Source organism: Columba livia, chromosome 19 (assembly GCF_036013475.1).
Source record: "Columba livia isolate bColLiv1 breed racing homer chromosome 19, bColLiv1.pat.W.v2, whole genome shotgun sequence".
Lineage (NCBI taxonomy): Eukaryota > Metazoa > Chordata > Aves > Columbiformes > Columbidae > Columba > Columba livia.
In genome coordinates, this window is record NC_088620.1 from 5,614,854 (window position 1) to 5,634,033 (window position 19,180).

At 43.2% G+C, this 19,180-nt stretch overlaps 1 protein-coding gene across 1 annotated transcript; it reads right to left on the bottom strand.

Annotated features, from left to right (window-relative positions):
* Positions 1-253: 253 nt before the first annotated feature.
* On the bottom strand, positions 254-19,167 carry PKN3 (protein kinase N3). Its single transcript, XM_065035273.1, has 22 exons — positions 19,002-19,167; positions 15,450-15,732; positions 14,751-14,899; positions 13,430-13,559; positions 13,164-13,315; positions 12,588-12,783; positions 12,119-12,310; positions 11,752-11,861; positions 11,129-11,272; positions 10,098-10,173; positions 8,975-9,161; positions 7,924-8,035; positions 7,026-7,099; positions 5,688-5,754; positions 5,024-5,115; positions 4,477-4,653; positions 4,324-4,386; positions 3,683-3,759; positions 2,961-3,103; positions 2,609-2,716; positions 1,973-2,053; positions 254-1,146 (listed from the first exon to the last, which is right to left on the bottom strand). The coding sequence occupies exons 1-22, from the start codon at positions 19,020-19,022 to the stop codon at positions 934-936; spliced, it is 2,847 nt and encodes a 948-aa protein (XP_064891345.1). The 5' UTR covers positions 19,023-19,167; the 3' UTR covers positions 254-933.
* Positions 19,168-19,180: the final 13 nt, after the last annotated feature.

Below are 19,180 nucleotides of genomic sequence, written 5' to 3' on the forward strand. Positions count from 1 at the left end.
ACTGTTGTTATTTAGCTATCCCCAAAAAGATACAGGATATACACATTGATAAAGTCTGTGGAGAAATGACTGCAATCATCTGTATGTGACAGCTGATGACACCATGTAATACGTGCACAGACAAGTGAGGAGGGAGGGAAGGAAATATTACTATTGACATTTACACAGAAAAATAAAATGCTGTCTGTTGAGCAGAATATGAGTAGCCCCGATCTGAAACATTCAGCTAACACAAGGAGATGAAGAGCTGAAATTTCATTATAAGAAAAGGTATCTTTATTTTTAAAAACCAATAGCATGTGCAAAGCTGTGGCTTTTTCATATAACTGAGAACAATAGTTAAGATTTAGCTTCGTCCAAGAAGTAGAAAGACACTCCTTTTCCTTAAGATACATCACTTGGATCATTATCAAACCCCAAAAATCATTATCTTGGTTGTGTTAAAATCCATTCCTTCCCTGGCATACATGATTGTGAGTGGGAAAAGACATTAAATTATTACAAAGAGGGAATGCTGCATATATTTCCTAGAAAATATGTAAGAAGTGGCCATTCCCTCTGCTACTCCGCAACTTTAAAAAGCTGTGCTACTTACTCAGGCTATTTGGAAAGAGTAACCTGGGTTGCAGCAATGGTTTGATTTCATTAAGTTAAATCCAGCTTAAATTCCAAATTTCCATCTGTATTCCACGGCAGAAGATACATCCAGTTAAACATTAATTACTCCTTTAAGAAAATTGACATCCAGTATCCAACAAAAGAGGCTGAACAAAACCCCCAGTAGGCTGACTCAGCGTGCAGGGAACTCCCTCCCGGGGTCATCAGCACCACCAGTTCTACAAATTCTGTTGACTTTTCCATCACCCATGCCAAGTCCTCTCTGCACTCCCTCAAGGTGGTAACAATCTGTTCACGTTCCTTATAGCACAGGAATCAAACATCTAAAAGGTGTCTGGAGACAAAGTCAAAGTCCTTGAATACAGTCTGCTCCTTACGGGTTAGGAGAGAAGCCTCCTCTGGAGGAGTAAGGATGGGCTTTTGCGATGTAAACTCTTCATCAAAGTTGCTAACGTCAGCGGGATCTCTTAAGGTGGGCACAAAAGGGGGCTTCAGAGCCCTGGCAAACAAGGCATCCCAATTGATTTCCTGGAAGAGAAGGAAGCAAACAGGTCAGATTGACATTCAGATTATTTATGAAATGTGAAAGTAAGAGGGTGGGTTGCAGCCTCCCTTCCAGATCAGTTGCAACGTGTCTTATTTCTATCAATTAAAGAAAAATAAAGTAAGAGAGAGAACTGAAAAAAGGCCCAAAGTACAGATTCCATACGGCCTCAGAACACCCAGAAACAAAGTTACAGCTCAAACTATATTTAGGAGGGACAAAAGCAAAGTGCAGCTGTGGCCAGGTGGATCTGTGAACTTCCCAGCAATTCCTGCTGACACCCAGGTTCTTTTCTTACTCCAGACAGGGGTTATAAGGCAAAGAGCTTCTGGGAGATGGGCAGTGACAAGGAGGGCTGTAACACCTTCGCCTGGAACAGCCATCTACCCTTCCCCAAAGCAAATGTGTCTTTAACCTCAATTTCTCTCGCGATTCATGTGTATCTTACAAATGCAGGTGCCACCAAACAGACCGACTGGAAATCACTGTCATCACCAGACAGTGTCTTTGACTGCTGCAGTTTGATTTAAAAGGGGTATTTGTTGATGGCTCAAGACGGAAGTATATTTGTACGCAGAGGAATAACAAACCAGCTCTGGAAGCTTATAGATCCCAGAAAACACACTTGGGAGATGTAATTCCAAACGTGAATCAAATCACATATTCCTGAATGCAGCAATAAGGTGCAACAGAAGCTACCACTGAGATCTCACTGATAACTAACGGAAACGTGCCTTGATCCCAACAGTAAGCAAATCACTCTCCACAAAAGCACAAGAGATGAGGGGGAGAGACACTGCGAGTTCCTACCTTAAAAAAGGCCTGGATTTTAATCTCTTCTGCATCTTTTTCCCCTGCTCCCAGTCTACGCTCTGGACATTTCCGAAGAAGCTGCAGGAAATATCAGTTCAAAATTAAAAAAAAAAACGGAGCAAGGATGGAGAGAAGTAATGTTCCAGAGAGAAAACAAAAGGAAGGAGGCGGACCGACCCATCAGTGTCTTCTCATTCTCACTTTGCAGCAAGTTCGTAATCCACTAGTAATAGCTCAGACCTAGTTCCTTGCAAACAACTTCCCAACACCAGTAAGACACCTGCTATAAACTGCACGAAGAATCTTAATTGCACATAGTGACTACCAGGTCACATCCAAAAATTGAATCAAGCCACCTCCACTGAATGACTCTGACACTCCTGCCCTTGAATCAACACTCCTCCGTTTCAGACTTAGCAGCAACAGATCTCAGTAAGAAGTGGCTTAGTCATCCTCAGACAGAAGAACAGCATTTATGTAAAGGGATAGAAAGGAAAAAATAGGCGTAAATTTTAATTGTTTCCTTAATCTGTGTAGGCAGCTCCAGATCCTGTCCCACTAGAGTCCCTCTGGATGCACTTGCCCAGCAAAAGGAGATTCCTCAGGCTCCCAGAGACCCATCAAGCCCATTACCTTACGGATTATAGAAAGCGCCTCAGATGAAAGGAATCGTGGATACCGGACTTCATCGTTGACAATACTGTCGAAGACTTCTTCCTCGTCATCTCCAGGGAATGGTGACTGCAATTGTGACATTGTATTATTTAATCCACACAGCACCCATTCCTCACTATTATATAGGGATGAGAACAGCAGGGAGTTTCATGGATTAATTAGCGTTTGGCATGCACTATGAATGAGAAAAACGTAATTTAAGTACTAATATGTAGTTAGCTACATTCAGCAAAACTTAATCTCAGGTGGTTGGGTACCACTTTGCCCTAAGACTGTTCAGCGAGATCCTCTTAGAGAAAGGTGGTCTCACCTCACCAACGAGCATCTCATAAATGAGCACACCCAGTCCCCACCAGTCCACTGCCCGCGTGTACGAGATGTCCGTCAGGACTTCTGGAGCCAGAAATTCAGGGGTGCCACAGAAGGTGTTTGTGCGGTCTCCAAAACCTATTCCTGTAGGAAAAGAACATTCTTGTAAAATGCAGTATACATTAGTGAATGGATCACATACAGCCTCAGCTTCCGAAAGCTGTTGTTTATCGCTTGATAATCTAATGTTGTTCATTGGGCAAGAGTTCTAATCAAGGCTTGTAAATGCCAACAAGGAAGTATGAAACCTGAGGCCTTTAACAGCTCCAAATAAGAAACATACAAGCAATGCTTAAATAAACAGAAAACCACAGGAAACTTCCTGCAGCTTCCATTGCTCATTTACTCAAGCATGCATTTGTGGTACCCTATATTCTGGCTCCTTTGAATGAACAAGCAGATTGTAATCTGCTTCACATGTTTCCTGAAGATCAAAGGACAAAGTCCTCTTTCCAAGTTCATCATGGCCAGACAGGTGAGGTTTTTTTGTTGTTTTTTTGTTAGGTTTTGGGTTGTTTTGGTGGGTTTCGCTTTATTTCTAAGCTGGGGATGAATACAAGTTACTCACAATCACGTCAGTACCTGCTTTGTGAACACATTGCTAAAGCCAAGATCCTAAACCGGTTCTGGTGGTTCAATTTCAGCTTCAACAGAGTCACTCACCTTCCTTACACAACCCAAAATCTGCGATCTTCACAAACCCTTCAGCATCTAAAAGGAGATTATCCAATTTCAGGTCCCTGTGGGCAAAGGAGAGGAAAGAAAACGGCTGATGAAGTCTGAGGATTGCCATCCAACATCTTTTTTTTTTGCAAGAGGCAGAAGCCAGATGTTAATAAAGAGCATAAAAATCTAAATCCAGTAAAGTCTACATTTGGTTTAAATAATGTATTAGTTGGAAGACTCCCCTTAATTTATTGATATTTTCCCCTTAATGAAAGGCTCACAAAGCAAAGCAGCTGGGTGGGGCTTATTCATCTGGAAAAGAGCATCCCACAACAGCACGACAAATTATTGACTATCCCAGTAAAAAAGAAAGCAGTGACTTACAGGTGCCCCCCAGAATGTATTGACATGTCACAGAGGATGAATCACCTGCAACATGTCAGATGAATAGCTTCTAGATGACTTTCTTTACTGTAAGCACGGTGAACATGCTGATAGCAAGAGGCAACGGGGGAAAATAAAGACAGAAAGAAAGATTAGAAACCCCGGCAAGATAGCGAGCTCCAGACACATAGCTACAGGAAAAGTAAACTTTGAAGTTGCTGAACTGTCTTATACTTGATTCTTTGCTGCATTACCTATAAACAATTTTCTTCTCATGCAAGAACTGGAGCCCCAAGACTACGCAGGCTGCATAAAACCTAAAAGGAACAAACAGTTATCAGGAAATACATATGAGAATCAAATCTAAAAAATTATAGTGGCTGGAAACTGGACTAATTCTAACTCACCGTGCCACATGCTCCGGAAAGACATCTTCATGGATGCGCATCATAAGATCACCACCTGGAGTGTATTCCATCACAAAACAAGCGTGATGAGGTGTCTGGAAACACGCAAACATGTTCACAAGGAACGGGTGATCAGAAGAATTGACCACTTCAAATATTCGCTTCTCACAGTTCAAGCTGCCAGGATTCAAAGAATGAAAACGTCAATGTTAAAGCTTGGCAGAAAAACCTATTTTGAGAAAGACAAAACAAAGAAAGCAATCTTTACATCTTAAGTCAGAGAAATAAAAAGTGTGGGCTAATACAATATTTATCTCACATAATACCAAACCTTGAGTTTTAGAGTGTTCTTCAGGTGTTATTCCGGCAGAAGTTAGAAAGCAGCGCTGTTACAAGTTTCCTCCTTCCTGGTTTTAGTTACCCAAGCCTTAAGGTCACATTTAACCTTAATAGTACCGTGACTAGTACACATCATAGCTGCTCATGTTTGATTACAGGTGTGTTAATGTAGCCTCTGGCAATAGCACCATCTCTAAACAAAGCTTACCTATCAAGTTCATCTCTACTAATAATATCTTTTTTCTTCAAGGCTTTGATAGCATACAGCTTCCCCGTTGGCTTGTATTGGGCCAGCAGCACCTGAAAGAAAACAGAGAAGCTGTACTTCCAAGAAATCTGTTATTTCCTTATTGGATTGACTCCCATCGACACACACTATTTCCATCCACTCCAGATAGTCATTCTCAAAACCAAGCTGAAATAACTCTAGAAATGGAGCCCTTTTTTCTGCTCCCTGTGCTGCAGCAGTCCAGAAGGTTGTCAGTGGAAGTTATATTTTCACAAACAGCAGTATCACAGCTTTATGAGCACGTCAGAGCTCTCACAGCAAGAAACCACACACACATAGTTTTGGGGAATGGAGCTATTCCACTAGTGCTCACAATCACACAGGAATGGCAATGGTGTGCTTTATGAAATAACTTAGCACTCCCCGGACAGTTTTCTCCAGGCTTCAAAGCCACAAATCTTCAGGAGTTTTGACTGTTAACAACAGTTACCACCTGCTTGTGTGGTTGGGCTGGGTTTGTTTTGTATATCTGCATCGCTACAAATCTTTTCTGTACTGCAGTGTTTCTATTCGGACTCTGAGGCCCATGTTCACAACCACAGTCCCATCACCCTCCTTCACAAAGCGCACACTTCCACACTACCTTCCCGAAGTGGCCACGTCCCAACATAGCGATGCAGTGAAAATCCCCAAGCTGAACTGTCCTTTTCCTGCAGACAAAAGAAGAATTGTTGAGATAATACCCCAAAGACGCATAAACGGATAACAAAGGAGTGTGTATTTGTGTTATGGGAAGAAGCTCTGTAAAGCAAAAGGAAAAGCAAACAGCTGTGTCAAATGCTCCTTGTCTAAGCTGAAATCTTGAAAACTTGGGCTTGCTGCTGCTGTTCTGTCACCAAAGGAACAGGTAAGCACAAGGTAAGGACACTGGTTCCAGTGGCAGCACTCTGACTGCCATCTGTACTGGCAACAGGAGCAACAATTCTGACTCTCCAAGGCTTGTTTTCTCTGTTACCATAACAGGATTAGTTTCCCCTCCATCCTGATCCTTAGGGTAGTAAAATTCAATTTCGCCTACACTCCTTTTAGCAGGCTCAACAGCCATTGTGTTAATCAGACATGAACATGTAACATCAAGTGCTAGTAGGACAAGGGCATAAGCAGAAGTTCTCAAATGTGAGTTGGAAATGAACACAGTGAGATAACAGACGTAAGATGTTGCTGGGAAAAGAGTAGCTGCATGAAGAGATGCTATAAAATGTTATGGCAGTCACAATGTGTTACCAAGGAAACTCAGGCTCCAGAATTGCTTGGAAAGAATAAAAAAAAACCCCAAAAAAACCCAAAAAACAAACCAACAGCCTGAACACTTGAGTCCAGTTAAAAAGTAGTAGACACTCCGTACTCCTCCAGTAAGTGAAATGAAGGCCTATCTACTTGTGAAGGACTCAACTCCTTCCTCAGCCTTCTCAGAGAGAAGGGAGGTGGGTGCCAGACTGTATCCTGGTTACATTGTTTTGACGATGGGACCCCTCAAAAATGAAGATGAAATTATGAACATAATTCTGTGATCTGAACTGCAAGATCAGCTTAGAAAGATTTTGCTGTTTGTGCTTTTTCGGTCAGTATTTGTTCAACAACAGTAATTTTTTTTTACTTGCCCTTTTTTGGTATATTTACTGCTGTGCATTCTTGTTACATACAAATTGTGACTTTACCTTCTACTAAAGTAATCTATTATGTTGTAGTGCACAATCTATCACTACACCAAGTATTGGGGTTAACAAACAGATAATGCACAGCAGACATTTGGACAAGTAAAGCTCAGAGCAGATGTCTCACCTACGCTCAGCACTAAGACGCTGCTGCTGAGAAACAAAAGCAGACCTCGAGCAGAATGTTAGACTGTGTGTGCTCCAAAATTTCAGCCCAGTGCCTCTTTAATCTGTGACCCAAGACAGCCCGTGCTGCCTGCAGTTACCTTGGAGATGCCGGGACTGGAAATTCTGTTAGAGCAGAGCCGCAAGACTTCTCAACATGCAGCCTCTTCAGACACTACGAACAGAAAGAAAATTACAGTGTGTGAACCTCTGGATCACCAAGTCAGACCTGAACACCCACATCCAAATTTTCTCCTCTGTCATGATCCAGCATAACCGCAGACAAGTTCTTGCAGTTGGTCATTGCCTCTGCTTGGAGGGAAGCAGCATAAAAACCGATTGTCCTTGGTCATGCAAAACTATTCCCATGTATAATATTTTTTGATATGGTCAATCCCTTTGAAACAAATGCCTTTAGAAGTCGAGAATAAAACATTTCCTTTTAATAAAAAGGCACCTCATGTCCCAAAAAGAGTCACAATTATCAGAGAATGCAGTCTCCTCTGTCACCAAAGCCAAATGAGAAAGGGTAAGATGTGGCAGAACACAGGTCATTAACTATTATGCTACTCAAGACAACTTTCCTGCTTGCTCCTGTCAAAAGTGCAGAGTTCTTCTTGGTTTTGCCCAGTTTATTTAATGACATGGAACTTCATTTGCTCCTAAAAGCCTGCTGACCCTCCTTCTCTGCTTTGTCTCTGCAGTCATCCGCTCTGTACTCTCGCTCTGAACTCCCAATGTTGACCTACCTCACGTTTTGCTTCTCCAAGAAAAGCAACTTATAATCAAAGAAAGAAAAAAAGAGGTGCAATACTTTTGTGAGGACTCCATGTCAATACAGCTCACTGAATTCTGAATCCCTGGAGATGAGCCAGCTAATGAGGTGCTGCCTGCCAAATGTACAGTGAATTCCTTCAGCAATAAACAATTAAGAAGAACCAGGCCCTGAAAGAACACCAACCACCAAAGAAAAGTCTCCCTATTAGCCCGAATGATTACCGGAGAATCTGCAGGAGATGGTGTTGATTCTTTGGAGTTGGCCATCAGGAAAAGACGTGGAGGCTTGGGTGGTGCTTCGTCAGCAGACGTAACCTTAGCCCCCGGAAAGCCACTGCATTTGTAAGACAAACGGAAGGAGATCACCTTAGGGCAGAACACAGTACACAGACACCTCTGCAGCGGCTTTGCTCTATGAGCAAAGTTTAGGTCAGTCCAATACACTGGACAACAGGACTCCCTGATACACACAAGTCAGTGAAGTATCACCAAGATACGCTTTTCTAAATGAATGAAAAGAAAATGAGCTATGAAGTTGGTGATGGACTCACATTCCAACAGGAGCTCTCTGATGCTATAGCATTTATAAAACATAGGTGTGTAGAAATAAGCCATTATGATCAAGAACTTTAAAGAAGTTTTGATTTTAATAGCAACACAGAAGTTGACTCGATTTATTTTTCTTTCTTTAGGTCTTGAGAATCAGTGTGAATAGTCTCTTTTAGAAAATGACTACATGAAAGAAGAGTGTACTCTGACCACAACAATCACATTGTGACCTTGCATAGAGTTCAGTTACTGTACTGGTGAAGACATTTAATGAGTGGAATTTTCTTTACAGCACAGAAACAGTACATCTTTTTGTCTGTATGAAACAACTTTTCAAAACCTGCTTTTGTGTTTTGGTTTGGGTATTTTTTGTATCACGGTGTTTACTTATCACGACTTTTATGCCCACAGATCTCACCACAGAGGAGAAGAAAGCTGCTGAAGTTCCCCTGGCTCTGGAACACACCGCTTGTTAGAAAAGCAATTCTGGAAATTGGTCTAACTGCTAATGATAAATCAGAGCTGGCCACAGCGTATTGAACAACCCACTAAAACCACATCATTTCAGGCAGCATTGGCTTTTCTTAAAATCCTGTGTTAAGTTCCACAGATACATTTTTCTCATCAGTATCTTCCTCTGTCTTAATAAGGTGCAAGAGAGCTTTAAGATCTACCCTACACCCCCTCCAGAGTGTCCCCCAGCAACACCCAGAACATGACCTACCTGCTCAGTTTGGACACTGAATCAACACGACTTTGTGGGGAGTCTGGAGAAAAGTCTGTGTGAATGGGATCGTGGAGTGGGGGACTCAGAGGGTTCATGGAGCTACACGGAGGGAGGAAACTCATCATCAGGCGACCCCAAGCAGCAACGTTTATGTTCATTTGAGGAGCTCGAAGAAATTCCTTCCCTGGAGGAGCCAGAGTCAGAACACCAGTGAGATTACAAGGCAACAAATTACACTCTCACGTACTGTTATTGCCACGTATTGCTTTCACCTAAACACGCGTGGGTTACTGAAAAAGGCAGCTCACCCTAGGGAGAATGCGCTTTTTTTTTTTTCAGGGAAGAAAGTTTAATAATGATGATGAAACAGATCTATTATTTCACCTAAGTTCAGCTCTATGTAATATTATAACTATCCTCAAGTAGAAATTGCACCAAACATTGAAAATTGATTTTAAGTCAGGTTTTCTCCTATTTCAACACTGTATTTTAATCATGCAGCCTGCTAACAGAAAGTTTCTGAAAATGTCTTAAAAAGAGTAAAACATTTGGGATGTTTTAATAATTTTTACTACTTCCTGAAGAACAGAAATATAAAATCTCATTTATCCCCACTGCCAGGAGTTCTCAGTATGTAAAATCTTACCTTATTCAGCTTTGCGAGAAAGAATTTGCAGACAAAAATGAAAGTATGCAAGTTATTCCAGTCCCTAATCTATTAATCTGAGATGCCAGCTCTAAAGACTTGACAGACAATCAGAAGCCTGTTCTATAACAAGTTTTCCAGAAAACCTTTAAATGTCTGTTCAGCAGTACCAGCATCGCTGGTTAAATTCATACAGCTCGCGTCCCGGATCTTGCTAAGAAATGTGTTAAATAACTAGTAATTACAACCTCCTAACAATGTTAATTGTGAATAGAAACACCGCAACAATATCACATTACACACCATGCCGCCTGCTCTTTTTGTGACTGGAGAAACTTTCACATTCTAATAGAGCCCGCTTACTTACACGCAGTAATTAGCAAGCATTTTAATGTCTCACCAGTTTAAAGGGATTGTGCAAAGCCCTGCCCTCCACACCCTGGACAGCAAGCAGCCAGCTCTCTAGCAGCTTACCTTTCTGTTTGGGGAAAATGCGCTTCTGTCGCTGCAGTTTTGGCTTTCTCTCAATGACAGGATTACAGAACATCACCTGTCAGAGAAGCAAAGGGGATTTGTCAGGATTTTTCATTTACACACTGTGAACACAAACGTTCACACACGCCTGCTCTCTCATCAAATTCTCCATTCATATCTGTTTGGTAAATTAGGAGTCACCTCCACAGACTTCAAACTGCATTATTCTAGCTTTACCCTCTAAACACCTGTTACTCCAACTGTGGTTTTAGACACTTTCCGCTACCTGAAATGCGGAAAATCCCCAGAATTAAGACCAATTCATATCCCAAAAGAATTTAATCTAATTTGTAAAGCCATGCACAAAGAACACAGCCACTTGTAGGGTAAAAAAAGCTAGTAGTCTATGGCACTGAAGTAAAAACAAAAAACCAGAACCAACCCCCACAAAACAAAACCAGAAAAACCAAGAAGCCGGGGAGAGGAGGCAAATTTTGGTACGTGAGGTCAAAATCCCACTTTTGGAAAGACAACCACAGGAACTTTCATCACAGCACAAAGCAGAAAGTACTGTGGCTTGTAAGGGATTATCTGGACGATCTCTTCATTGATGGCAATTCAAATTATTATTAGCCTCAGAAAGATGATAAAATAAGCGTACCCAGAAGGAATTTGCATCTCTGATTCTACATCTCTGTGACTCAATTCTGACCATTAAGCCATATGTTTAATTAAAGAGTCAATGACTCATCATGAAAGCAAATAAAAACCAATGGATTTCAAAGTACACACACATATAATTACAGTGGAACAGCTAAAGAGTCACTCCGGGCTATGGCACATGAACATCTGTTACATCATGTTCCTTATTCTTACACATGATATTGATGCAAAAAGTTTCAAGTGTCATTCTACCCTTCTAGATTATTGCTCCTTCCACTCCTTGTGTCCTGGGTGAGACAGCTGCTTTCAGGGCAGGCACCCTAAACAGAGAGAGTTCTCTGAAAAAGAAGCAAAACTGACATGTGTACCTCTGCAAAAAGCAGTCCTTGGGGCTCAAGGGAGAGGCACATCCCGTGACGTTCATTATCAAGGAAATCATCCAAACGTAAAAACTTCACTGCACAGAGTTCTCTCCAGTCCCTCCAATAAATTGCAATTTCCAGCTCGCGAGACTGGTGGGATTGGCGAGTAGTGAGGGAGGGGAAAAAAAAAAGCAGAAGAGTTACATAGTATTCCATGCTCTGGAAATGGCACATGCACACATACACACTGTTGTAAAAACAAACAAACAGTATGCATAAGAAACTTCTTTAATTCTTCTGTTCCCTGCTTTCTCTGATGTTTTCAGATTCTCTTAGCTACAGACCCTCTTGGAGGTGGCTGTCTTGGCTCCCCATTTCACTAATGCCTATGAGAGCCACTTCGCTGGTAAAACGAAATAGAACTGCTCAGATAAGGAAAAGACAACAGATGCTGTTCAGGCTGAACCTCTGCCATGGATGCACTGCCTTCAGGAGAAGACTAAGATAAGTGGCACATGGGGACAGCAGCAATAGAGAGTTGAATGAAGGGGAACGGCAGCTAAACAAACAAATCAGGTAAGGTGGAATGGAAAAACAAATACAACACAGGGAACCTGGTGCAGACTTACCCGATCTAACTCAATGACAAAGCTCTGGTCCCATGCCTGGTTATTAACTGGTCCCCAGTTTGTTTGGCCAACCACTTTATTGTCCACTTTGAGCACAGCAAGGACCTCATCTGGACAAAGGAGAAAACATGGATTATAATCTTTTGCCAAAGAAAATCTCCCATGCTGAAGGTGAATATCCCAATCAAATGTATTTTCCAGGGGAGTACTAGGAGGACCAGGTATAATGCAACTCGTTCTCTCTCTTAGTTTTGCAGAAACCAGGTTTCTTATAATTACATTCATACCAGGCTAATGTAGTACTTGGATGAGAGACCCCCACGCTCCTGTATGACACTCGCAACACAACAGCGAACCCCATACTCACTACATGGCTCTTCGTTCCGCAGGTACTTTCCTGCAACACCACGGCCATGGATACCCAGGCCAACTCGCGTTCGGGAGAGAGCCCTCAAATCGCTTGGGCTGCCAACAATGGGAGAAGAACTAGTCATTCGGGAACGGCCTGGAACGTTTTCCAATAGATCCTGACACCCCATTAGTCTCACTTCCAGTGTTCCTGAGGAGAGGAAAGAATCTTATTTTGTAAAAGATGAAGTGATTCCAGTCAGCCGGTCCTCACTGGGGTCCAAGAATTTCTCAGATTCATTATTTCTTGGTTAACAGCTCAAAACTACCCCAGATTAACAGACTGCAAATCCATATGATCAGAAAGTTCTGTTCCTAGAAAAATCAAACATCCATATAACAAGAGGCATTACAACAATGAGAAGAAATGGAACTGATTTTTCCCCTCTGTCCTTCTCACAACAACATGCCATGCAGCATTTATGTACCTGTGAGGGCTGTAGGTTTAATGACTGAAGTGGGTTGGACGTTGCCATGCTGAGCTCCCAGGGAGGAGGTATTTACTAGTTCCTGCTTGATGAGTGATCTTTTTGGGTGATCAGGAGAAAGCTCACTAAGCTGATGTTCCAAGGACAAGCGCAGCAAGTCAATCTTCTGAGAGGACTCCTGCAAACGACCCTGAGCCTAGCAATACAGAGAAGAACAGAAAGTAGGCAGAAATTTTCTAGGTACAGCCCCAGTCCAGGTCCTATTAATCCTTTATGAACTACTAGAGTAAGCTCCAAAAAAAAGACTGGATAACATCTTTCTTAGAAAGGAACAAAGTGAAACATTTTCCCATAGATCCTGACCAACCCACCAGTGTCATTTCTGATGCTACTGAGAAGTTTCCCCAAAGCAAGGAATGTTATTCCTAGAAGGGAAAGGGATCCAAATCAGTGTGTCCTCACAGAGACAGGGCCTTCCCAAATTAATAACTCTTGGTTAACTCAACTTATTAATGCTAAATCACTAATGCTGAGGCATGAAATGACCCTCTCAAGAAGGCCCGAATAAGCACTTACCTCAGCCAAAAACTTGCGATCCTGTACCCGACTCCCTCCTAGGATCTTCAGCACATTTTTTGCCCCCTCAGCTACAGCAGCTTCGATGCGCAGGTGATGTCTCAGCTCCTCGATACGCAGCTCCAAAGCACTGATCGTGGTCCCCATCCTCACTAGCCATTTTGATGATAAAAATATGATGAGGATGAAAACTGACTGAAAGTTCTGGATCTTATGGTTTTGGACACATCTGTTCTAAGCTGTATCAGTCACCTAAACCACCTTACCTGCTGGATCCACTGTATCTTCCATCCCTGCTGCTGACTGTGATACTTTCACAATGTGCATGCGGATTATTTCAATCTTTGTCTTGCTGTCCTGAAGCATCTGTTGAGCTGTAGCCAGCAGCTTCCGCTCCTGCCAAAAAGAAAGCATATGAGAGAGAGAACCACGCTTATTAAAAATGTATGATGATGATGTGTTCACATAAGAGGATGAGGTGGTACCTGAAAGAAGGGTCATAAATGATCTTGAAATGGCATAAATGAGCAGTTATGTAAAGCAGACACCACTGAGGTTCAAGAACTTTGATATCTCTATCTCCATTTGTAGAGTGAAAGGACAGGTCAATAATACCAACCATTTCGGTCACTGGGACTTGTGGTTCACTGGCTAACTGTGCTCAACAGTTTTTTGTGACCAGAAGTTTTGAGCAAGTCAAAATATCACAACCCTCCAGACTGCTGGTCTGACTGAATTAAGCTTCATAATAAGCTTGGACTTTTTTTTAAATTATCCTTTGACTTTTCAACACAATTATGCCAAACTCAAAAAGTGTGATGAACATGTAACCAGTTCACCTTTGAAAATTTCTCTCACATAAAGAGATACCACACGCTGTAACGTAGAGTCCGTAGCTTGAAGGGTAGCTTGAGGTAGGTCTCTCCAAAGGGCCATTCATCTGCTTGAGAATGATAACAGAAGCTACTCTATAGGAACCTACCACTTTCCACTGGGACTACAAAAGAATTTACATGGCTAAAATAAAACAACATGATTCCCAACTCTATCATTAATACCACCAAACAACATTCAAGAGCACAATCAGCATCTGCCATGTAATAGCTGCTAAAAGCATCAAAACTGCCAGACTATGCCTGTCTGGCTGGTCTAATAACACCCCTCCAACAGCGATCAACACCAGATGCTTCAGAAAAAGGCACAGGCAACCAAATCATGGGCCAAAGTGGAATAAACTACACTTTCAGAAAAGCCTTTTCCTAACATCCAGTAATTACAGATTGGCTTCAGTTCTTGACAAATGAAAAGTGCACCATCCAATTCCTTGCTGATTCTTGCTAAACTCCTGAAATCTGCAACATGCAAGTCTAATGCATAACTGGAGTATTGGTTGTCCTGTGCAGTTATATGACATGCTGTCACTCTGCTGAGCACCAAAATGAACGCAGAGCTAGGATTCAGTCAAGCAAGCTTCACGAATTAATTTCTTTCACACACCAATTACCAGAGAGAGTTTGTGTATGGACTTCAAATAGAAATTTTGATCTGGGAATTCACGTTCCCAAATGGTTGTTTATTCCTGCTTACCTTGGATGTTGAATACATTTGGATCATGTTCTCAGCTCCTTGTTTCACTTTCATTTCAACGTGCAGCTGCTTTTTCAGAGCTTCAACCTTCCGTGCCATGGGGTCCGGGTTTCTTTCCCAGAGACAAGGATCTGGAGATACAGATCCATCTGTACAAACAACACAATCGATACCATTAGTCATCTTTTCTTGTGTCGTTTCACTGGGTTATAGATGGGTGACTGTATAAAAGAAGGTTAGGCTATAAAATAAGGTATAAAAAGGTCTCATGTACAAAAGTGACTGCAAAACACTGTTTCAAATGAAGCTCAAGCTCATATCTGGAAATATTTCTTGGCTTATCAATGAACCTGTCCTAACAAACCCTCTTCCCATTTTATACTTATTCATCCTACAAGATACTTGGATGTTTGACTGCTCAGAAACTCGATTCAGTGTCTTCAATTCCACCTACAGCCTGCTCCTGAATACTGCCCAGGCCCAGCACTCTCTAGCTGGTCTTCTCCCTACACTGAACTCTCATGTTGCCACCTTTATTGCCCTATTCTCAAGTTTTTACTGCACAGATCATTTCATCAGCTAAATACCAATAGAAGAAACTCCCACTACTTGTGAGCCCTCAAGGGAAAAATACATCAATATCTATAAATATTGAAGCACTATACCAAATTTTCTTGTTGATCATGACCCAAGACCTACCTGTCTTCCTCTCCTCTTTGTCTGTTATTACAATCCTTGCATTAAGCTCCTGAAGTTCCCAATGCAGCTGCTCCAGTTTTCGGTTGGAAGATTTCAGCACATGCTCTATATGGACAAGATTCTTTCTGTCTGTTGTTGCTTTGCGCAGGTTTTCTGCTCCCTCTTTAATCTTCAGTTCTTTCTGTATAGCACGGCGGAGGAGCTCCTTCTCACCCTCCAGTTTTTGCTGGAAGCTTGGATCCATTAAGTTCACTCCATTGCCCAGCTGCAAGAGGCAGCTGCCCTGCAATCGAGCACCATGGGGCAAGAGGATTTCAGAGACCACACAGTTCAACCATTTTTATGATATAGCAATAGCCTCAGAAGACCCCACTCCTTCATTTCATTTAGACAAGTGTTCACATACATTCTAAAGCCAACCTTTTCACCAAATTTTCAAGCCCGCCAGACCTGCGTGGAAATTGCAGAGAACGGAATACAACTTGGATCTTAACATGCCTTAATTTGGTTTTAAACCATAATGGAGAAAAACCTTCATCTTATTTCCTTGTTATTTAATGTCTACACCCATCTTTGTTCTCCAAGTATCAAAGCCCAGACAATATTTGACCTTGTTCTGACCAACATGAACTTCTACTAGTAGATGCAGATTTTTATCTGGATGTGTCTGATGCCAACTGTTCAAATACACATCTCAACTACCTTGTTAGAGATTTTTAGCAATATCACGAGCATGCATTAACTCTCAGCTGTTACCCAAGAAGAAGAAAAATGTAAAACCTACAGCTGTTTCTACAAATAAGCACGCAAAAGAGTAAGCTTAACTTTCTGCTGTATCTGAAAAGGGAACCAGACTGGTCCCAATCTGTATTCTGCTTGTGATTTACAAGCAGTAAGGCAGCTTTAAAACATTGCTTATTTTGAGTTGCATTAGTAGCACTCAAGCTTCTTCTGGGCTTGTTTTACATCATTTTCAACACTACTTGCTCTAGTGATGCACGTCTCATCAGCAGCTCTGAGCAGAGATGCTGTGCTTACAGACTCAGGACATACACCTGACCAAACCAGGTCTGAACGCAGACAGGAGCGGTGAAACTTTCATCCATGAAGATGTGACCTAACACTGTAACAAACAAATCCAAGCACGAGGTCATTGCTTTTCTCTTCAACAAGAGGAGCGGCTTTAAGGCATTCAGAACAATTAATATATTAACAGCCTAACATTAACAGCTCACCATCCTCCCTGCTTAAATGCAAAAGAAACAGTTGCACAGTCAAGCTCCACTACGCTGACTTAATGTCACACAGCAGGTCAGTGACTAAAGACAGAACTTGGGAATCCCAACTTGCTTTCATACTCTTTAATCGGTTGACCACATTTCCAACAATAACCCACACTGGTTTTGTGTTACTCATTTATGTTACTGCACTTTAAGAGTGTGCTGTGTGTCCAAAACCAATGTCATTCACACAGAAACCATTATTTAATCATATTAGTATATTTTGTTATGCACCTCGAAGACCCAACCAAACATTCTCCATCAGTTTTTGCTAAGATTTCAATCTAATAGCAAAATCACTAAAGAAGAAGAAGGAAGGAAAAAAAAATCTGTTTTAAAGTTGGCCTTAAACCAAGTTGGGTCTGCAACAGATACACAATAGCCAAAATAGGAGTTGTTCAGATTGGTAACAAAACAAAAAGGTTCAGATTAACATCCTGATTCCAGGAAGTTCTCGCCCAACTAGTAAAGCCAGGAACTAAGCCAGAGCTTTGAAAAACATCCAGAGTTTTGTGAGGAAGAACTTGAATCATGGAGTTCCTGAGTCACAGGCAACCTTTACCAGCCACGAGCTGGAAAATCAGAAAGCTCACTATCCAGTCTGTAGCAAGTGACTTGAAGGAGTTTGCTGGTTGTAATTCTCATTTAAATAATTAGAAAAAGCATAAACATTTCTATCCAAACTATGAAAATGGGTGTAAGACCCTCTGGATCTGATCAGAGCAATGGAATGAGTAGTAGTGCAAGAGTAATACCGACACAGGGTATGACTGCAGAGAACAGGTACAGTCTGGGCAGCTATCAGGTTAATTTTTCTCCACATCGCTCTCTGCCAAAAGCTTGTCTGAATGCCAGTTAACGCACCACATTAGTTTTCTAAAAATATTTAGAACGTAAGCATGGTATGTTTTACTGGATCCCTCTTCCCCTCTGTGGATCAGAGAGTCCCATAACATTGCCATTGTTTGCACCCAGAAGATAAAATGCCCTATACTGAGGCTGGAAAAGCTGAATTTTGGTTGATCCATTTCGTATTCCGAGCCAGGAATTTCGGTGGGGTGTCAGGATATTGCCACAGCCCGCGCTGTAGCTGCTCTTGGTTCCCTGGGAAGGTCAGTCCTTCAGGATGTTTCCAATGCAATCTCAAAACACGTTTACATCCTGCAGAGAAATAGCCAAACTAGCTTAAATTAGCTTGCTTTTGGTACCTGTAGTGGAGCTGCCAGGACTGACCCAGGGCTTCCGCAAGACTCAAGTCGTACTGAATTGTCTAGACTGCTTCCTAACCAGCAAAAATTCCAGCAGTATCAAAGCTGCACCGAGTCCGTCGGGCTGCAGCCCAGGGAGATCTCACCCCTCCGTTATGCCCAGCCTGGCAACAAGCTTCACCTGCACAAATCCCAGAGCAGACCTGGCCCTCAGAGCTTCACCACTGACACGGAAACTGATTTACGATCTGATTTAATGAACCAGTGATGAGGCGGCCATCCCCCCTGCAGACCACATGTGTTCACCAGGACATTTTAAATCGCATCTTTCACAGCAACTTGGGGATGAGGCCTGTGTCGGACAGACTCACGCTAGCCACATTCCCTTATTTCAGAGAGAAAAAAACCCAAAACACTGCAAAGTTTGGAAAAGGGCAATTGCAGCCCTGTCAGGAGCCGGTTCCCTTTCCAACAAGGGCTGGGAAGGGCGGACACCAGCCAGGAGGCACCGCTGTGGGAAGAGCCCGGAGCTCCTTGTGCCGCTCTCTCCATCCCTTCTTGCCCAGATTAGGCTTGAACCGCCTCAAGAGAAGCAGGCAGGACATCCATCCCCCCCGCTGCAAGGAGTTTATTCCAGAAATGCCTGTTTTCCCCAGCACAGGCTGCCCGCCCTCCCCCGGATCCCGTGTGCCAGCCCCAGCCGCCGCCTGGCCTCCCACACCTCCTCCGCACCCAGAGGGGATTTCCTCAGCGGGCACAAACTTGGCCCGAACCCCATTTCCCCGAGGCGAGGATGGGACGTTTTTGAGGGGATCCCGCCCACTTCGCGCAGCCTCTCCCAACCCCCGGGGCGCGGGCACCACGGCAGGCGGAGGAGGCAGCGGGAGCCTCGCTCCCCCCACGGCCGACCCTTCCCCGGGGGCTTCCAGCGAAGCGGGGAGCGGGGCTTTCCCGGCGGGAAGATGGCGAGGGTCCCCTCCACCCTCGGGGAGCCCCCTCACCTCAGGCGATGCTCGCCCCGCCCGCCATGCCGCCGCCCCCCGAGCCCTCAGCGCGGCGCTCACCTGTGGGGTCCCCGCCGCCATTGCTCCGAACGGCACCACCAGCAACCGGCACTTATTCAAACTTCAGCCTTCCCGGGAAGCTCCGTGACCGCCGCCAGCGCCCTCTCGCGGGGTGCGGGCCCGGGACTGCTGCCCTGGGGGAGCGGGGAGCCGCCCCTTCCCTACACGCCGGTCCTGCC

Excerpts from the sequence above, each read along its gene's own strand:
- PKN3 (XM_065035273.1), bottom strand. The coding sequence starts at position 19,022 with ATGGCGGCGGGGACCCCACAG. Across the intron at positions 11,273-11,751 it reads TTGTCATTGAGTTAGATCGG|TCTCGCGAGCTGGAAATTGC; the intron begins GTAAGTCTGCAC and ends CAATCCCACCAG. Across the intron at positions 3,760-4,323 it reads GAGAAGAAAATTGTTTATAG|GGACCTGAAATTGGATAATC; the intron begins GTAATGCAGCAA and ends CTTTGCCCACAG.